Raw genomic sequence first — 14627 nt, 5'->3', positions numbered from 1 at the left:
TTCAAAAACAAGGGAATATAAACGTCGTAAAATCTTAATGAAAATCACACCATCAGCGTATTAGAGAACCATACTGTAGTGGTTTCAAGCTCCAAACTGCAAAAACATGGAATTTTGTTTTTTTTGCTAGAAGAATGATTTTTTTCAGGGATGTGTTTTTTTTTCAGAGATTTTGTTTCAGAAGGATGTGTTTTTTTTTCAGGGTTGATCTTATCGGTTCAGTAGTCCTAGAATATCGCTAGAAAGCTCATTTGAACGGAAATTTGAAGCTCAAGTGCTCTTTTTAAGTGACAAAAATTGGAGGTCAATTAGGCCCCCTCCTATGCATATTTACCCCCCAAAGTAACCCAATCAGGATTTTGAGATAGCCATTTTGTTCAACATAGTCTAAAAATCTAATAACAATGTCTTTGAGGATGACTTATTCCCCCACAGTCCCCGGGGGAAGGGCTACAAATCGTGTATTTTGCCCTTTGTTTACATTTAGTATTGGTTATTGAAAAGTATACAGACGTTTTCAGGGGGAATTTTTTCTGGTAGGGGGTTGGGGGGAGAAGGTTACGTGGTACTATCTTTCCACGCAGGAATTTTTCATGAGGGAAGGGAATTTCCATGACGGGGGCGCCGTATTTTCTAGCATTATTTAAAAACGATCAGAATTTAAATAAAAAAAATAGCTTTTTCAACTGAAAGTAAGGAGCACCCTTAAAACTTAAAACCAACAGAAATAATTACGTATATGAGGAGGGTTTGCCCCCTCGTCATACCTCGCTCTTGACGGACTTCAGTCTTGACGGATTTTGTCTTAAGAGTAATGGGAGATTACGGAATCAAATGGGGAACAAAAACTCTCCTGGACTTAGATTATTCTGATGATTTAAGCATCCTAGATGAAAGTGTGAAGAAAATGATGGAGGTTTTAAAGGTTTTGCGAGGTTGGGGTGCTAGAATAGGTTTGAAAATGAATGTTAAGAAGAATAAGTCACTAAGGCTACGAATAAGGGAAGATGAAAAGGTGATGTTGGGTAACGAAAAGATTGATCAAATGGATAGCTTCACTTATGTTGTTCACTTTATGTTCACTATGTTGTCCAGCGAAATTGCTTATGGACTGTTCTAGGTACCCGGCTGACTGACCGTATTTCAAACAGTAGGATGTACGAAAAGTGTGGTTCAATTCCACTTTCTAGGGCTATAATGAGAGAAAGGTTGAGATGGAAAGGGCAAATTCTGCAGATCAAGGACGACAGATTGCCAAAGATTGTCCTTTTCGACCCACCGTCTAGGGATAAACGGAAAGCATGTCGTCCGCGGTTGGGGAGGAAGAATGTCATAAAGAAAGATTTAGAGGAAATAAGAACTTCCTAGGAGGGTGTAAAGAGGGAGGGTTTGAATAGAATGGGATGGAGGAGGAGTGTACGTAGCTGTGTTGACTGCAGGCGGCTTGGTGCTTTGGTGAGTTGCTAGTAATATTAGTATTAGTTAACCTTATTAAGAATGACCAGCGAGTTCGGGACATCCGATACAGGGAGCAAAATTTTTCAGGGAGCACAAGCAAAAATTATCTAAAATTTTTCAACTAAAATTTTTGCAGGCATATTCTATGTTTAAACATGTACAAAAAAAAGTTTACGCAACTCAGAAGTGTGGTTTAATTTTGGTAAATGGAACAGAACTATAGAAAAGGGTCAGCCAAGCAGCCGGGAATAGGCGTTGCTCCCCTTTGAGTAGGTAAGGGCATCAGCATCTCAGCTTAAGGATAATCAGATGGATAAGATAATTTAAACTGTTTCTCAAAAATGACCATTACAAGACCAGATGGACCAAAATCGTACTTCACTGTCAAACTATAAAACAAACGCAGGCAAAAAAAGGAGACGAGATTGGTCAGAAAAAATATAGATATAAAAGTCAACATGCCATAAAGACTTAAAACAATTTAAACTAGTTGAACTTATGAAGGAGTTGAACAGGTTAATAGATCCTCAAATAGGAAGTAAAGAAAGGGAATTTTAGACTATAAACAACAAGGGAGAAAGAAAATATTGGGACGGTTCATTAAAATGTTGGGATAATTACGGGACAAAAGTTTTTAAGGAATTTAATGAAAAGTAGATTATATGAACAGAAGTTTAAAATTAGTACATTAAATCTAGGGTGGTTTTGAGGGGAGGAGATTCACTTATTTAATATATCATTGATGGAGGACGAAATCTACCATCTATCTTAACGGAGAATATTATTGGGGGAAAAGCCAAATTTTCTCTGTAGCAAAACGAGGAAGGCAAGGTCCAAGCGGGGTAAATTAATTGGGAAAAAATGAATTTTTCTTGGGGTTATGAAGGAAAGTATCGATAAAATTGTTCTCATTTCCTCGAGGGTGACCAAATTGAGTCTCCAAAGAAAAGAGATATCAGGGCCTTACTCTCTTCAAAGATTCTTTTTATGCATATTTTTGCAATACTTTTCTTCTTATTCTTACTTTATTTTTGTTACAGCAGATCTGGTCTGGGGAACCATGAATAGCCCAGGTAATAAGACAGTAATTTTGAAATTAAGTCCGGTAGTTTTAGACATATAATGACAAAAGGTCTCCTATACCCGTTTGAAGTACAAATACCTTATTAATCGCACTAGTAAGCGATCGCCTATTAAATGGATATTATACGGACAATAACTCATTAAAAGGTGTTCGAGAAGCCCCGTTCAGCTTGGATATGACAATATATTCCTAAGCAAATGTGACAGCTCATTTAATTTTGTTTTTTGGCTTATTTCCCCATTTCGAAATTTCGAAAAAAGGTTACTTAGAGATACTGAACAATACCACTGCTCCAACTAACTCATTGCAGCGCAAGGCCACCTGAGACCAACACAGCACAAAACTGTCTCAGTTTTTTTGGCTACATCTGCTTCAAAGGCCGCCATTCATCGAGAGAGAAGAGGACTTAAGAGGGATAGGCTTGAACCTGAGTCCTCAGAGTCCTCCAGAAATAGGGCAATAGAAACATAGTATTTAATTGAAAAAGGTTCAATACCAGGGATGGCAAGTCACACATGTAGGGGTGGGGGGTCTTTTTCTGAACATACGAAAAAAACCTGTTTTTGAAAATCTAGGCGGGGGGGGGCAAAATTATTTTTTTTAGTTTTTTTTTATCAAAAATACCAAACATATATTTTTCAAAATCTAGGGGGGGGAGAGAAATTGAACTCCTTCCCCACCAATTGCAATCTTTTTTAATACGATATTTTTGCCTGCCTTTTAAATTGATTGTTTGAAAAAGTGAAATGAAGGGGTGATATATTTAAGTCCCTCGTTACCATCATTGAAGTGCCGATAACCCACATAGAAGAAATTCGGTATTTTTTCAACGAATTGATTTACTAAGTTGAATTTACGGTTGAGCTGTTTCCTTAGTTGCTGAAGGGCTTTAATATCGTCTGACTTAATCTTTATAGTACCATCAAACTGGTTAGAGATCACTTTTCTTTTGTTTACCTATTTCAGGTTCGAACGTAATGTTCTTAAGATTGTCACAGCAAATTTTAAATATGATTATTTACAGATTTAGTACAATAAAAGTCAAAAATGAAATATTTCAATTTTGATAGGTACATATATACTGATTCGAAGACAGAGATTCCTTGTCATTTTTCTATTGAATAAAATAGTTACCTAATTCACTATAGGTCATTATAGACGTACAGCAGTTTTTGCTTGGATTTCATGAATTATCCTCTAGATTTTCAGAAATACTTTTTAGTATTTTCATAAAAAACATTCAAAAAAGAAAAATACTTATATCTTCAAAAAAGAATACTTATAACTTCATGAAAAGTTTATTTTTTAGGAATTATAAGAACGGTGCTATTAAACTTATTCAGAAAAAATATATATAAATTATAAGTTTAGAAAAAGTTAAGTTTTCGGTATTGAAACTCCTTGCCCGACGTGGAGTATTGAAGCTTCCGTCATGTTTCTTAAGGTCCTATATTTGAAGTTCCTGGTATTATTTAAAAATTACGATTTAGGTTTTAGGAAAACCTAAAACCTAAATGGATTTCATGACTCTTCCTCTAGATTTTCAAAAATTTTTTGGTATCTTCATAAAAAATTTATAAAAAAAGAAGAAATACTTATATCTTCAGAAATTTTACTTATGACTTCATTAAATGTTGATACTTTTTTATGAATTATAAAAACTGTTCTATTAAATTTATTCAGGAAATTTTTTTCTAAATTATAAGTTTAGAAAAAGTCAAGTTTCCGGTATTGAAACCTCTTGCCCGACGTAGAGTATTGAAGCTTCCATCATGTTTCTTAAGGTCCTATATTTGAAGTTCCTGGTATTATTTTAAAATCACAGCGGAGCTGAAGTTCCCAGAATCTTTCTTTATCTCTTAGTGTTTTAATTTCATTTCAAATGGGAGAAGATATATCTCATTTAACAAAATAAAAGACGAATTTTTCCCACGAAAAGTGAATATCGAAATGAAGAATTAAAGCAGATGGAATTGAGTAGAAATTGAAACCTTAAAAAAGCAGAGTAGTATATATATGGAAATCAAAATTAAAACGAGCATAAACGGCTAGGATATTTTTATGGCCTACCCTTTTCAGAATGAGAAAAAAAATTGCACCATTTAATCGAAAAAAGAGAAAGTCAGGCACAAAACGGCAGGGTTTTTGCAAAATTTACGGTAGAGTAGGTAACGGCTTTTAGTTTTCTATCATTAATTTGGGTCTCTTATCCAAGCTCTTCAAGCTATGGACCGCCAAACCAATTCTAAATAGCTAATTGAATTTGAATTTATTGAAAAAAGGACAAAATAAGAAATTTATCACTGAATACCAAATCAACGGTAAATTACACATAAAAATCATAAATACCTTAATATATTTTCCCCCGTAAGGCTCTATGGCCAGGAAAAAACAGGGGAGAGACAAAAATAAAAAAAATTAAAAAATACATTCATCAAACATTTTTAAATAATAAATTCACATCGCCAGACCAAACAATATCCCCCCTCCTCAAAAACAAAAGAAAAAGAATCCAAGCTAGACAAGGGAGTAATCCACCCACACAAATAAAGTACAGAAACAATCCAGAGACATCAACTCATCGGAAAACCTGTGAAAAACATAATTTTTTGCAAGAAAACCCCTAACATACTTTTTGAAGATACCAAACGAGTGGCAACCCCGCGCAGACTCCGGGAGAGTGTCTGCCGGAGTGTCTCCAAATCATATTACAGGCTATCAGAGGGTTAAAGTCAGACAGTATTGACAGAGTATAAGGTATTTGTAAATTACTGGAAGTACGGAAAAAATAAGTCGATTGCTCGGAAATAAAAAATACATTATTACACTGGGCAATAGGAAGCTGGTCATGTGACTTCAAAAAATTCAAAGAAGCACAAGACAGAAATTAGAGAGATCTCAAGTCAAGCAAGGGTTTAAGGAGGGAACAGTTAGTATCCTGTATAAGAGTCCTTGCTTTATCATAAAGTTTTGAAAATGGCTTCAGTGATGAGGGAAAAGCTGACATACAAATAATGGAATAAAATGAAACATAAGGCTGAACATGGCTGTAGAATAGGATTCTAAGAATTGACCCTGGAAAAATGTGTTTCAATTTTTTAAGGATCCCGAGGCTTTTTGAGACTTCCATTTTAATGAGGTCAATATGAGACTTGAAGGACAGGTTTTCATCAAACAAGATGCCTAGGAATTGATCGCAATGATCCTTAGGCCTATTAAGAGAACCCCTCATACATGTATTTCATTTAAACCAGAAAAAGCCCTTGACACACCTGACAAAATAAGAAAACATGACATTCCAACATTTAAGGCAAGATGATTAACATCAAACCACTGAATAACTCTTTCAAAAATTGCAATCATATTTGAACGGAGATGAGACTCAGTTCTACCGTCTGTATCAAGAGTACTGTCATTCACAAAAGCTATAAGCTTGTAAGAGAAAGACGAACTATTGTCACAATCAGTGACAGTTGCAGGTTGACAGAGACGAAATCAAGTGGTAGGTTTCAGATTTTAACCGCATCTATAAGGTCATTAACATTAATTAAAAAGAGTATCGGCCCAAACACGGATCCTTGTGGAACACCAAACTCTATTTCAGACGGGTTGGAAAAGAGGATAAACTGAAATAACTCGACCAGATAAATATAATAGAAACCAAGGATGAGTACTGTCTCGGATTCCAATATGGATAATTTCCACAGAAGAATATTGTGTGTTATTGAATCAAATGCTTTTTGTACATCGAGAAAAACAGGAGCAGGCATCAGAACAGAGTCGAGAAATGAACGTATATAATGGAAGCTTTTTCAAAAACTTTACTAATCATTGATAAGAGAGTTGTTTCACCGGCCCGGACACTACAGGCATGTCATCAAGGTTCAAAAATGACAAAATGGGGTAGGACAACTTTACGTACATCACAGAGATCAAGACATTTATTCGTGGTTCCGACATTATCAATCATCTTTGTCGATCTGTAGCATGTGTAGAAACGGCAGCTTCAGTCCACAACAATTTCTTGGCTTCAAGTATCAAATCAGTGGCAAAAAATTCACAAGGAGTTTTCACAATATCAATACAAGCAATCCCCTCTTTTCTTGCTCGAAACAAGAAATTTAGCACAGTTTTCAGCTCGCCCGTCATCGCGGAGTAAAATGAAACGATTATAGAATAGAATAGAATAGGTTTTATTTGCACAATCTCTCGTAGTCATAAAACTAAATGGCGCTTGTGCTTACAAAAAAGAAAAAAGGATTAAATCAAACGACAAAAAAAAAAAAAAATCAGAAGACAAATAGTTTAAAATCAACAATTGTTATACTTTGATACAAAGAAAGGGATGAATGAGTTGGAAAAACGATTTGTGCGTGAAGGAGGTGCTGCTAATCTGTCAAATTTCTTCAACCTAGTACTTCGATGTTTCACTAAAACTGGTGGTAGTATCGATCTGTATTTATCACTTCTGAGAAGATATTGGCCAAATTCAAGAAAACAAACTGAGACGACGCTCTTGAAGAGAGGGAATTTGTAAAGTGGATAATGCTAACTTATATTCGATAAAAGCATCGCACAATATTACTTTGACTGCTCTTTTTTGTATTGACTCAAGCTGGTCACTTAGGTAAATAGTGTTATTGACTTGTGGGCCCCATACGGGACATGCATACTCTAAAATTGGTCGAATGTAAGTAAGATAGGCTATCCTTAGTTGTGTCACTGAAAAACCAAATCGACGCATTAGTATAAGTGTCCGCATCGCACTATTTGCCTTTTTGATAATTGTATCAACATGGAGGCTGAAAGAGCAGTCGATGCTAAACTTGACACCAAGCACTACTGCCGAAGATTCACTAGGATAAGGAGGAGGAGGGCACACAAAGTCTCTCTTTAGGGGATTAAAGCGAAGGATTTTAGTCTTTCCTTCGTTGATTTGGAGGCTGTTCGCAGTACATTCATCTTTGAAGTTTTTGATTATTTCGTTACAGAATTGGGGGACAGCCTCAGACTTCTCAACAATGTACTTCAGTAGGACTGACAAGTCGTCTACATACTTAAATCTTTCTTCATAGCCGGAAAGGATGAAATTTATCACTGCCAAAAACAGTAGACTAGCGAGCTTAGTACCTTGTGGGGCTCCGCATGTAAGCTCGACCCATTCGGAGTCGGTATCTCCTGGGAAAAGACTGTAAACGCACTGATAGCGGGCTTGTAAAAAATTGATGACTAAAAGGAGAATATGTTTGTGCGCACCCATGGTGCGTAGATTTGTGATAGGAACGGAATGGCGAATAAGATCAAAAGCCTTTCGGTAGTCTACGAGGAGAAGGTCGACTATAGCACTTCCTCGGTCGAGCCACTCGACAATGAGATGGTACATCCGTACTAAATAAACAGTTGTGCTGCTGCCTCTTAAGCATCCATACTGATACGGGTCTAGATGTGCAGAGACCTGTGACATAAGTTTGCGGTAAATAAACGTTTCTGCAACTTTAGAAAGGTTCGGAGTTATTGATATAGGCCGGAGTTGATCACAAGATTTTGGACACCTTACATTTGGAATAACGCGGACATATGCTCTTTTCCAAGCACTAGGGAATACTTGCTGAAGGAAACATTGGTCGATTATAGAAGAGAGTGGCTTAGCAAGAAAAATGGCGAATTCACGTAACAGCTTTACTGGAAGCTCACCTGGGTAGGACGCACAGTTCGCTTTCAGTCTTAGGAGTTCCTTATAAACAGTGAATTCAGAGACCTCACATACGTCCTCAATCTCTGCACCAGCAATGATAGTATCAATTTCTGATTTGGTGATTGATGGAAATGAGGTACAAATGTCAGCAAAAAAAGAATTGACTTCATTAGCTGAGGTTAAGGTACCGTCCTCTTTGAGGAGCCTTAGATCTCTGAGTGTTGTGTTACCGGTAAGTCTTTTTACTGAGGAATGCCATTTGTGGGGGTCTATTGTGAGTAAGGGAGTAATTTTATCCCTCACATACTGCCTCTTGGCACGCTTGTTTAGTTTAACAATATGATTACGCAACTTGGCTGAAGCTACGGTATCACCAGCGATATGAAGGCGACAACGGGTTTTTATTAAATTCTTTAGATCATTGGTTATCCACGGTTTATCAGTGTCACTCACAGTAATGACTTTTACGGGAAAACAAGTCTGAAATTGCTCCTGAAGCAGAGTATTCAGCTTATTGACTTTAATATTAATATCCTGTTCAGAGCAAATGTCCTCAAACTGATAATTACCGATCCAGCGACCAAATGTAGATATCGAGTCCTCAGTAAGTGGTCGCACCGTATACTTGACTCGTTTTGGCTTCGGAATTGCCGAACTGGCTTCCCAGAAGATGATAAAGTGATCAGAATTCAGAAGGGGTCCTAGGGATCTCGGTGCGTAATAAAAGTCTGTCAAGTTTGTAAAAATCAAGTCCAGTATGCTTCCACTTTGATGGGTAGGTATTGTAACGGCTTGTCGCAAATCTAAAATATTTGAAACCCATCGCCTATTAGTTTGATTGAAGTCTCCGGCAATAACAAAGCCAGGAGAGACATGCTTGCGGCGCATTTTGTCTACGAAAAACTGAATGTGTTCAATCAAGTCTTTCCTGTTTTTAACACTTTCAGGATAATAGACCGAAGCAACAATTAAACATGAAAATCTTTTTGATAAACGTGCAGGTTTGCATTTGGTCCATAATATTTCGTGGTCGGAGTCAAAAGGCTCACTTAACAGCCTTGAGGATAGGTCATTACGAACATAAAGTCCAACACCTCCTCCTCGACGATTCAAGCCACGATCGTGACGCGTATTAAAGTAGCTTGCGTAACCTTTGATGCGCGCCGATTCGTCAGAAGTGTCCCAACATTCGCTTATTATTATTATTGAGGCGTTGTTCTGTCTGGCAATAACTTCAAGTGCATCAGTTTTGTTGTTCAAAGATCTAGCGTTACACACAAGTATATTTGGCAACTTACTTTTAGCTAAAGGACGTTCGGGCTTAAGAACGGGCGGGCTATCCTGGAAGGGGCACACGGGAGTTTCGTCAAATCTCTTCAGACTCGGTATTTTAGGTGCTCTGGATATCTTGATTTTCACCAGGTTTCGCTCAAACACTTGTTTTGGCGAAGAACAATAGTCACGGCTTGTCACTAGTACCGAAATAGCACACCCCGTACGCCTTCTCCTTTCATTTTTCCCTGCCCGACATCCACGTTTCTTTCCTGTCGGATTGTTTCCATTGGTGGACGATGCGCCACCTGTGACTTCTCGCAGTAAGTGCAATGCAGTTAGCGTAGTCAAGATAGATGGCGCCAAAAAGGTAGAATGGAAATGCAACTTTATTAAGTCATTTTTTGGCACAGCGACGGCTTCAACAGGAGTGATTCTGGTACTCAAAAATAGAGCGAAAAAAACTGCATAAGTCAATATCATTCTCACCATGAAAAACCAACTTCCGCGCACAAATAAAAAGGTAAACTATGGTAGGATGTTTTGCTAGCCGGACGGCGCAAGTGACATCTACCATTACAGCACAGCAGGACTAGCATTACAGCACTTACAGGCGGGACTAGGTTAGCGTCATTAATGATCCAGGAGAGCTGAGTAAAATACACAAAATAATAGTTCAAATTGACCGGATATTATTATAAAACCAGGCTTATAGCAGAGCTTTGAAATATTTACACAATTTCTGAGGTAAATTTAGCTTACTGATTAAATAAAATCATAAAATATCCGATTTAAGCCAGTTGTAAATACTTTGAACCCTGATTCAATGGAAAATAAAAAGTTAAGTTATGATTCAGTAAAGAAGTTCAGCATAGGGTAATCGTTTAAGGCGCCGTATGCTTTGAGGTGAGACTTCAAGTAGTTTTAAGTAGTTAATTCTGCGAAAACTATGGTAGGGTCTCACTTAGTGCTAAAATGAAAGAAAGACCATGTTTTCTTGATGAGGGATGGCAAATTGTCAAAAAATTTTTGACCAGTTGTTTCGGGTAAAAGGAAAAGCAGGTCGTCCCTGAATCTGGTGCACAACCTATATAGACACCAGTTGCGCAGACATTCTTGAAAAGCAACGCATAGCTATCGTCGCGACATTAATTGGCGCTGCGTCAAAACCAGACACTCTCGCAGTTGGATTCCAGAGCCTATATAGAACGCATGAACGGAAAATAGATAGACATATCTATTAACAAATGAATAACATCATTTTTATGCAATTATAATGAGGGGGGGGGGTAATGCCAGAATTAACGGTGGTCACAACAGCAATTTCTGTTTTCACTCCCGGAATAGAGCCAAGATTTTTCCGCAATTATTGGTTGTGGGAGCACCTGAGGTTAACGCCTAGTCTAAAGATGTGGGTTGAAATCCTTCTATGGCCAAGATACGACTCCCCGCAAGATATGACTCCGCGAAGATGTTATATGAACGGATTTAAAGAAAATTGGAGCCTCATGGAAGGGGTACACAGTGAAGCTTTAAATAGCTTGGGGTAGACGAGGCTCATGTATCTCCGTGTTTGCCTCAAGTGTTGCATTGAAGTTTTGTTGGTAGTAGAGGTAGTAGAAACGAATACTAACATGATTAAAGAGTACCATAAACCAGCAAGTTTTTCTCACCATCAAAGGATCCATAATACACAATACAGTATTGCGATATGCGACTCCGTCGTACATGAACTACAAATTGGGACAGTGGGTAATTGGCAAGAATTGAAATAAATTGGGGCTGAAAACCGCAAAAAGAAGCCTGTAACCAATTTGTTTAACATTAAACAATAAGTGAGCAATTACTTCCGTAAGTTCATTTTGTTACAATACACACTATGTACCACACAAAAAGAAAATAAAAGAGAACAGATATAAAATTCAATAGCAGTGTTCTTCAAAAGCAAATGTAAAACCGTGACTATGTGCAAAAAGCAGAAAAATAGAAAAGCGCAAATAAATTGGAATTTCAGACTCTTGACTGATGATAATATTTAAATCAATGCTGTAGATACATTTAAAAAAGAAGAAGATTGTATACAGCCATTCAGTCGATTAAAAGGGTGACATGGTGTGCTAATTTCTTCACCATGACTTGTGATGATCTTTAAATTTCACAATTATAGTGTGGTACCTTTTATTCATAGATTCTACGTGAGAAGGATTTTCGGTACTTGTTTATTATCCTGAACACACCCAAGAAGTTTGCTCTGTTAGATCTGAGACAAACAGGTTTATCTGTTTACAAACGGTTATAATTAGCTTAGTCTTAGTGAGGAAAAATTATGATTTGGGTACATTTTGATTAAATATTTAATATATAGAGGTGGTTGGGTTAGATGTTTAAAATAATGTGTTCCGGGTAGCCTTCTTTCCATAATTCTTTGTTGTAGTTTCCATAATTTTGTTGCTTAAGTCTTATATTTTCCACATGTTTTGGTATATTTTAATATGATTCACCTAACTTCACTTCTTGAATGTGTCCTGGATAATACACAAGTACCGGATTTTCAGTTAATAAGAGATCGTAGACATTTTTTCAATTTTGGTTTTTAAGCAAGTACAAATTTTCATGAGCCAGAATATGTCAACAGTTGGTAATATCATTATCCCAATAGAAATAGTTGCAATACAGAATATTTGTGAGCGATGAGCTAATCTTGATGGTGAAAATTTCACTAATCTATGATGCAGGTCGCATAATATAAAATTTCACCTCTGTAATTGTCCATTGTCATTTTCGGATGTGCAAATCACTTCATTTCAAATGATTGTTCTTACTGTATGCAAATACACTATGGTATTTATTTCCTTTATAAAATATAGATGCTCTTAGAAAAGAGAGTGCGAATTAGAATATTTTTTGAAGCTTTCAGACAGTAAGGTATACTATTCTAAATCTGTGACTTCTTTTCTGGCAGTATCGATGTAAATGCGTAAGGCCGTTGCATAAATAAGGTCGATTACAAGTATGGTCACAGCTCTATAAATAGACCAGATGAAAGGCCGGTATTGTACACAGGCCATACAAAATTGGCAAATATTTTGCAAAAATATTTTTGACTTTTTGTAATTGCAGGCTGTAATTGTGGAAGCGGATGAACCGGTTGGAACTGAAATCCCAATGTCGTCTGAAGCAGAACCACAAATTGTTGTAAGAGAAGCCAAACCAGAATGTATTGATGATACTCTTGCAAAAGAAGATTATAAGGTAGCAGAAGGTCAACCAGTGCCGATCGAAGAAATTGAAAGAGAAGTAATAACCGATGTATGATTATGCTGCTTGAAAATATCGCGTTTTTAAGTTTTGTGAACAGGGATTTCATTTAGGATGAGCTGGGCAATAATGACCCTACTCAAGATTTCGAGAAACTAAAGACATGACTTTAAAATGAGACAATTTTGGCCATGATATAAGCCTTGTCCATCCCCTTAAGGATTTTGAAATGGGCGTCCCTGTTTGTGAAACGTTGGTGTTGGAGGCGTAAGAAGTGAGTGTTCCTGATACAAAAACTTTTGAGATGTTTAACGGAAGTTGACAGGAATATTACAAAACAAGACAATTATAAAGTATAACTGTTCTATGTTTTTAATAAATATTATATTATGAGAGGCTAACTAAAATCAATAGCGGTTCTAGTCTCTCTTGTGCCTGGAGCAAAATCATGCCATTAGCCATTAGATTGTTTACTTGAAATTTTACGTCCCTAAAATTTCTGCTCCTCTCTGTGTCCCCCTTAAAACCGCCTCTGACTAAAGTCTAAGACTTGAGCATCCTAACCTGACCGTCCAACTATAGGTGATGGACCGACAGACACTTTTGGATAAAAAAGAAACTGAAACGAATTACATCGGGAAAAATTGTGGATTTTCTAAATTCTCTAAAGCTTTGATGCCACACCGAGTGAATGTTCCTTATATGAAGTTCTCAAAAACATGGAATAGAGAATCTATGACCTTTAGTATGATTTATATTGTAAAACAATAATTTAATTAAGCGCACATGTTTTATGTTTATAATAAAGATTTATATTACAGGATAAAGTTAATTTTGTGAGTAGACTAGCCTATCTAGCAGGACCTTGTGCTATAAAAGCCTCCACTTACAAGGCATTTACTTTACCAAGGACAAAGTAAAACTTTCAAAAAAAACTAAAAACCATGACTTTTGTTTTAATAGCTTTGAAATTCTGAATTTGTCAAGGCAACATCAGTGTTTCCTCGTTCAATCATGAACAAAACTGATTAGTTAAATATTACTGCCCTTTTCATTCATTAATAAAAAAAAATCCACAAAACAAGTTTTTCAAAGAAAAATAAAGAGGTATGTTTAACCAAAAGTGTGCACAAACAAAGTCAAATAATCTTCCAAACGGGAAATACCATAAAATCAACATCAACAAATAAGTGAAACTCAAAACGAACAAAATTACGATAAATAACCGAGTCAAACTCAAAATGAGCGAAAAATAGCCTGAGCGGGGCTGACAAACCCCCATGCCTTCTCAAGACCAGAACATAATTTGCACTTTACTGAGAAAAAAAATAATAAAAAAAAACAAATGACCGTGGATCTTCAGTTTAATATGCATATGCAGACATTTATTCCTTAAAGTTTTCACAATTTTTCGTTTATTAAAGTAAAAAAGTGAAAACATTAGATTGTATTTTGTTTTCAGTAAATTGCAAATTATGGTCTGGTCGTGAGAAGGCATGTGAGTTGTCGGCCATTCTCATTTTAATTTTTGCTCGTTTAGAGTTTGACTCGATCAAATATTGTAATTTCTGTTAGTTTTGAATTTCATTTATTTTTTTGATGTTGATTTGTTGATGTTGATTTGTCGATATATTTCCGAGGTTTCTTATTGGCAACCATATATCTTTTTTGCTTTTTTTCCCCTATAAGAATACAAAGTTTTGCTTGCTATTTTTATGTTGCAGAAACTTTTTCAACAATTTTTAATCCTTACAAAAATATTATTTTTTAATTTAATTTTATACCTCATTAAGTTGACCTGAAAAATAAAACTGAATGACTTTCCCAAAAATTCTATCTATGCTCTTTGAAAACCTGGAT

The 14627-nt window shown here is 36.3% G+C and overlaps 2 protein-coding genes across 7 annotated transcripts in view; one reads left to right on the top strand and one right to left on the bottom strand.

Moving 5' to 3' along the window:
- LOC136034122 (protein P200-like) overlaps positions 1-13594 on the top strand; it is a 40759-nt gene extending 27165 nt beyond the window's left edge. For all 3 annotated transcript variants that reach the window (XM_065715274.1, XM_065715273.1, XM_065715272.1), the window contains exon 3: positions 12630-13594. In XM_065715274.1, the coding sequence (XP_065571346.1) occupies positions 12630-12824 (195 nt within the window). In that variant the 3' untranslated portion in view covers positions 12825-13594. The remainder of the gene's footprint in view (positions 1-12629) is intronic.
- Positions 1-14627, bottom strand: part of LOC136034123 (serine/threonine-protein kinase S6KL-like) — a 362015-nt gene that overhangs the window by 58000 nt on the left and 289388 nt on the right. The window lies entirely within an intron of this gene.

Source organism: Artemia franciscana, chromosome 12 (genome assembly GCF_032884065.1).
Source record: "Artemia franciscana chromosome 12, ASM3288406v1, whole genome shotgun sequence".
Classification (NCBI taxonomy): Eukaryota; Metazoa; Arthropoda; class Branchiopoda; order Anostraca; family Artemiidae; genus Artemia; species Artemia franciscana.
This window is presented reverse-complemented; position numbering and strand designations above follow the sequence as displayed.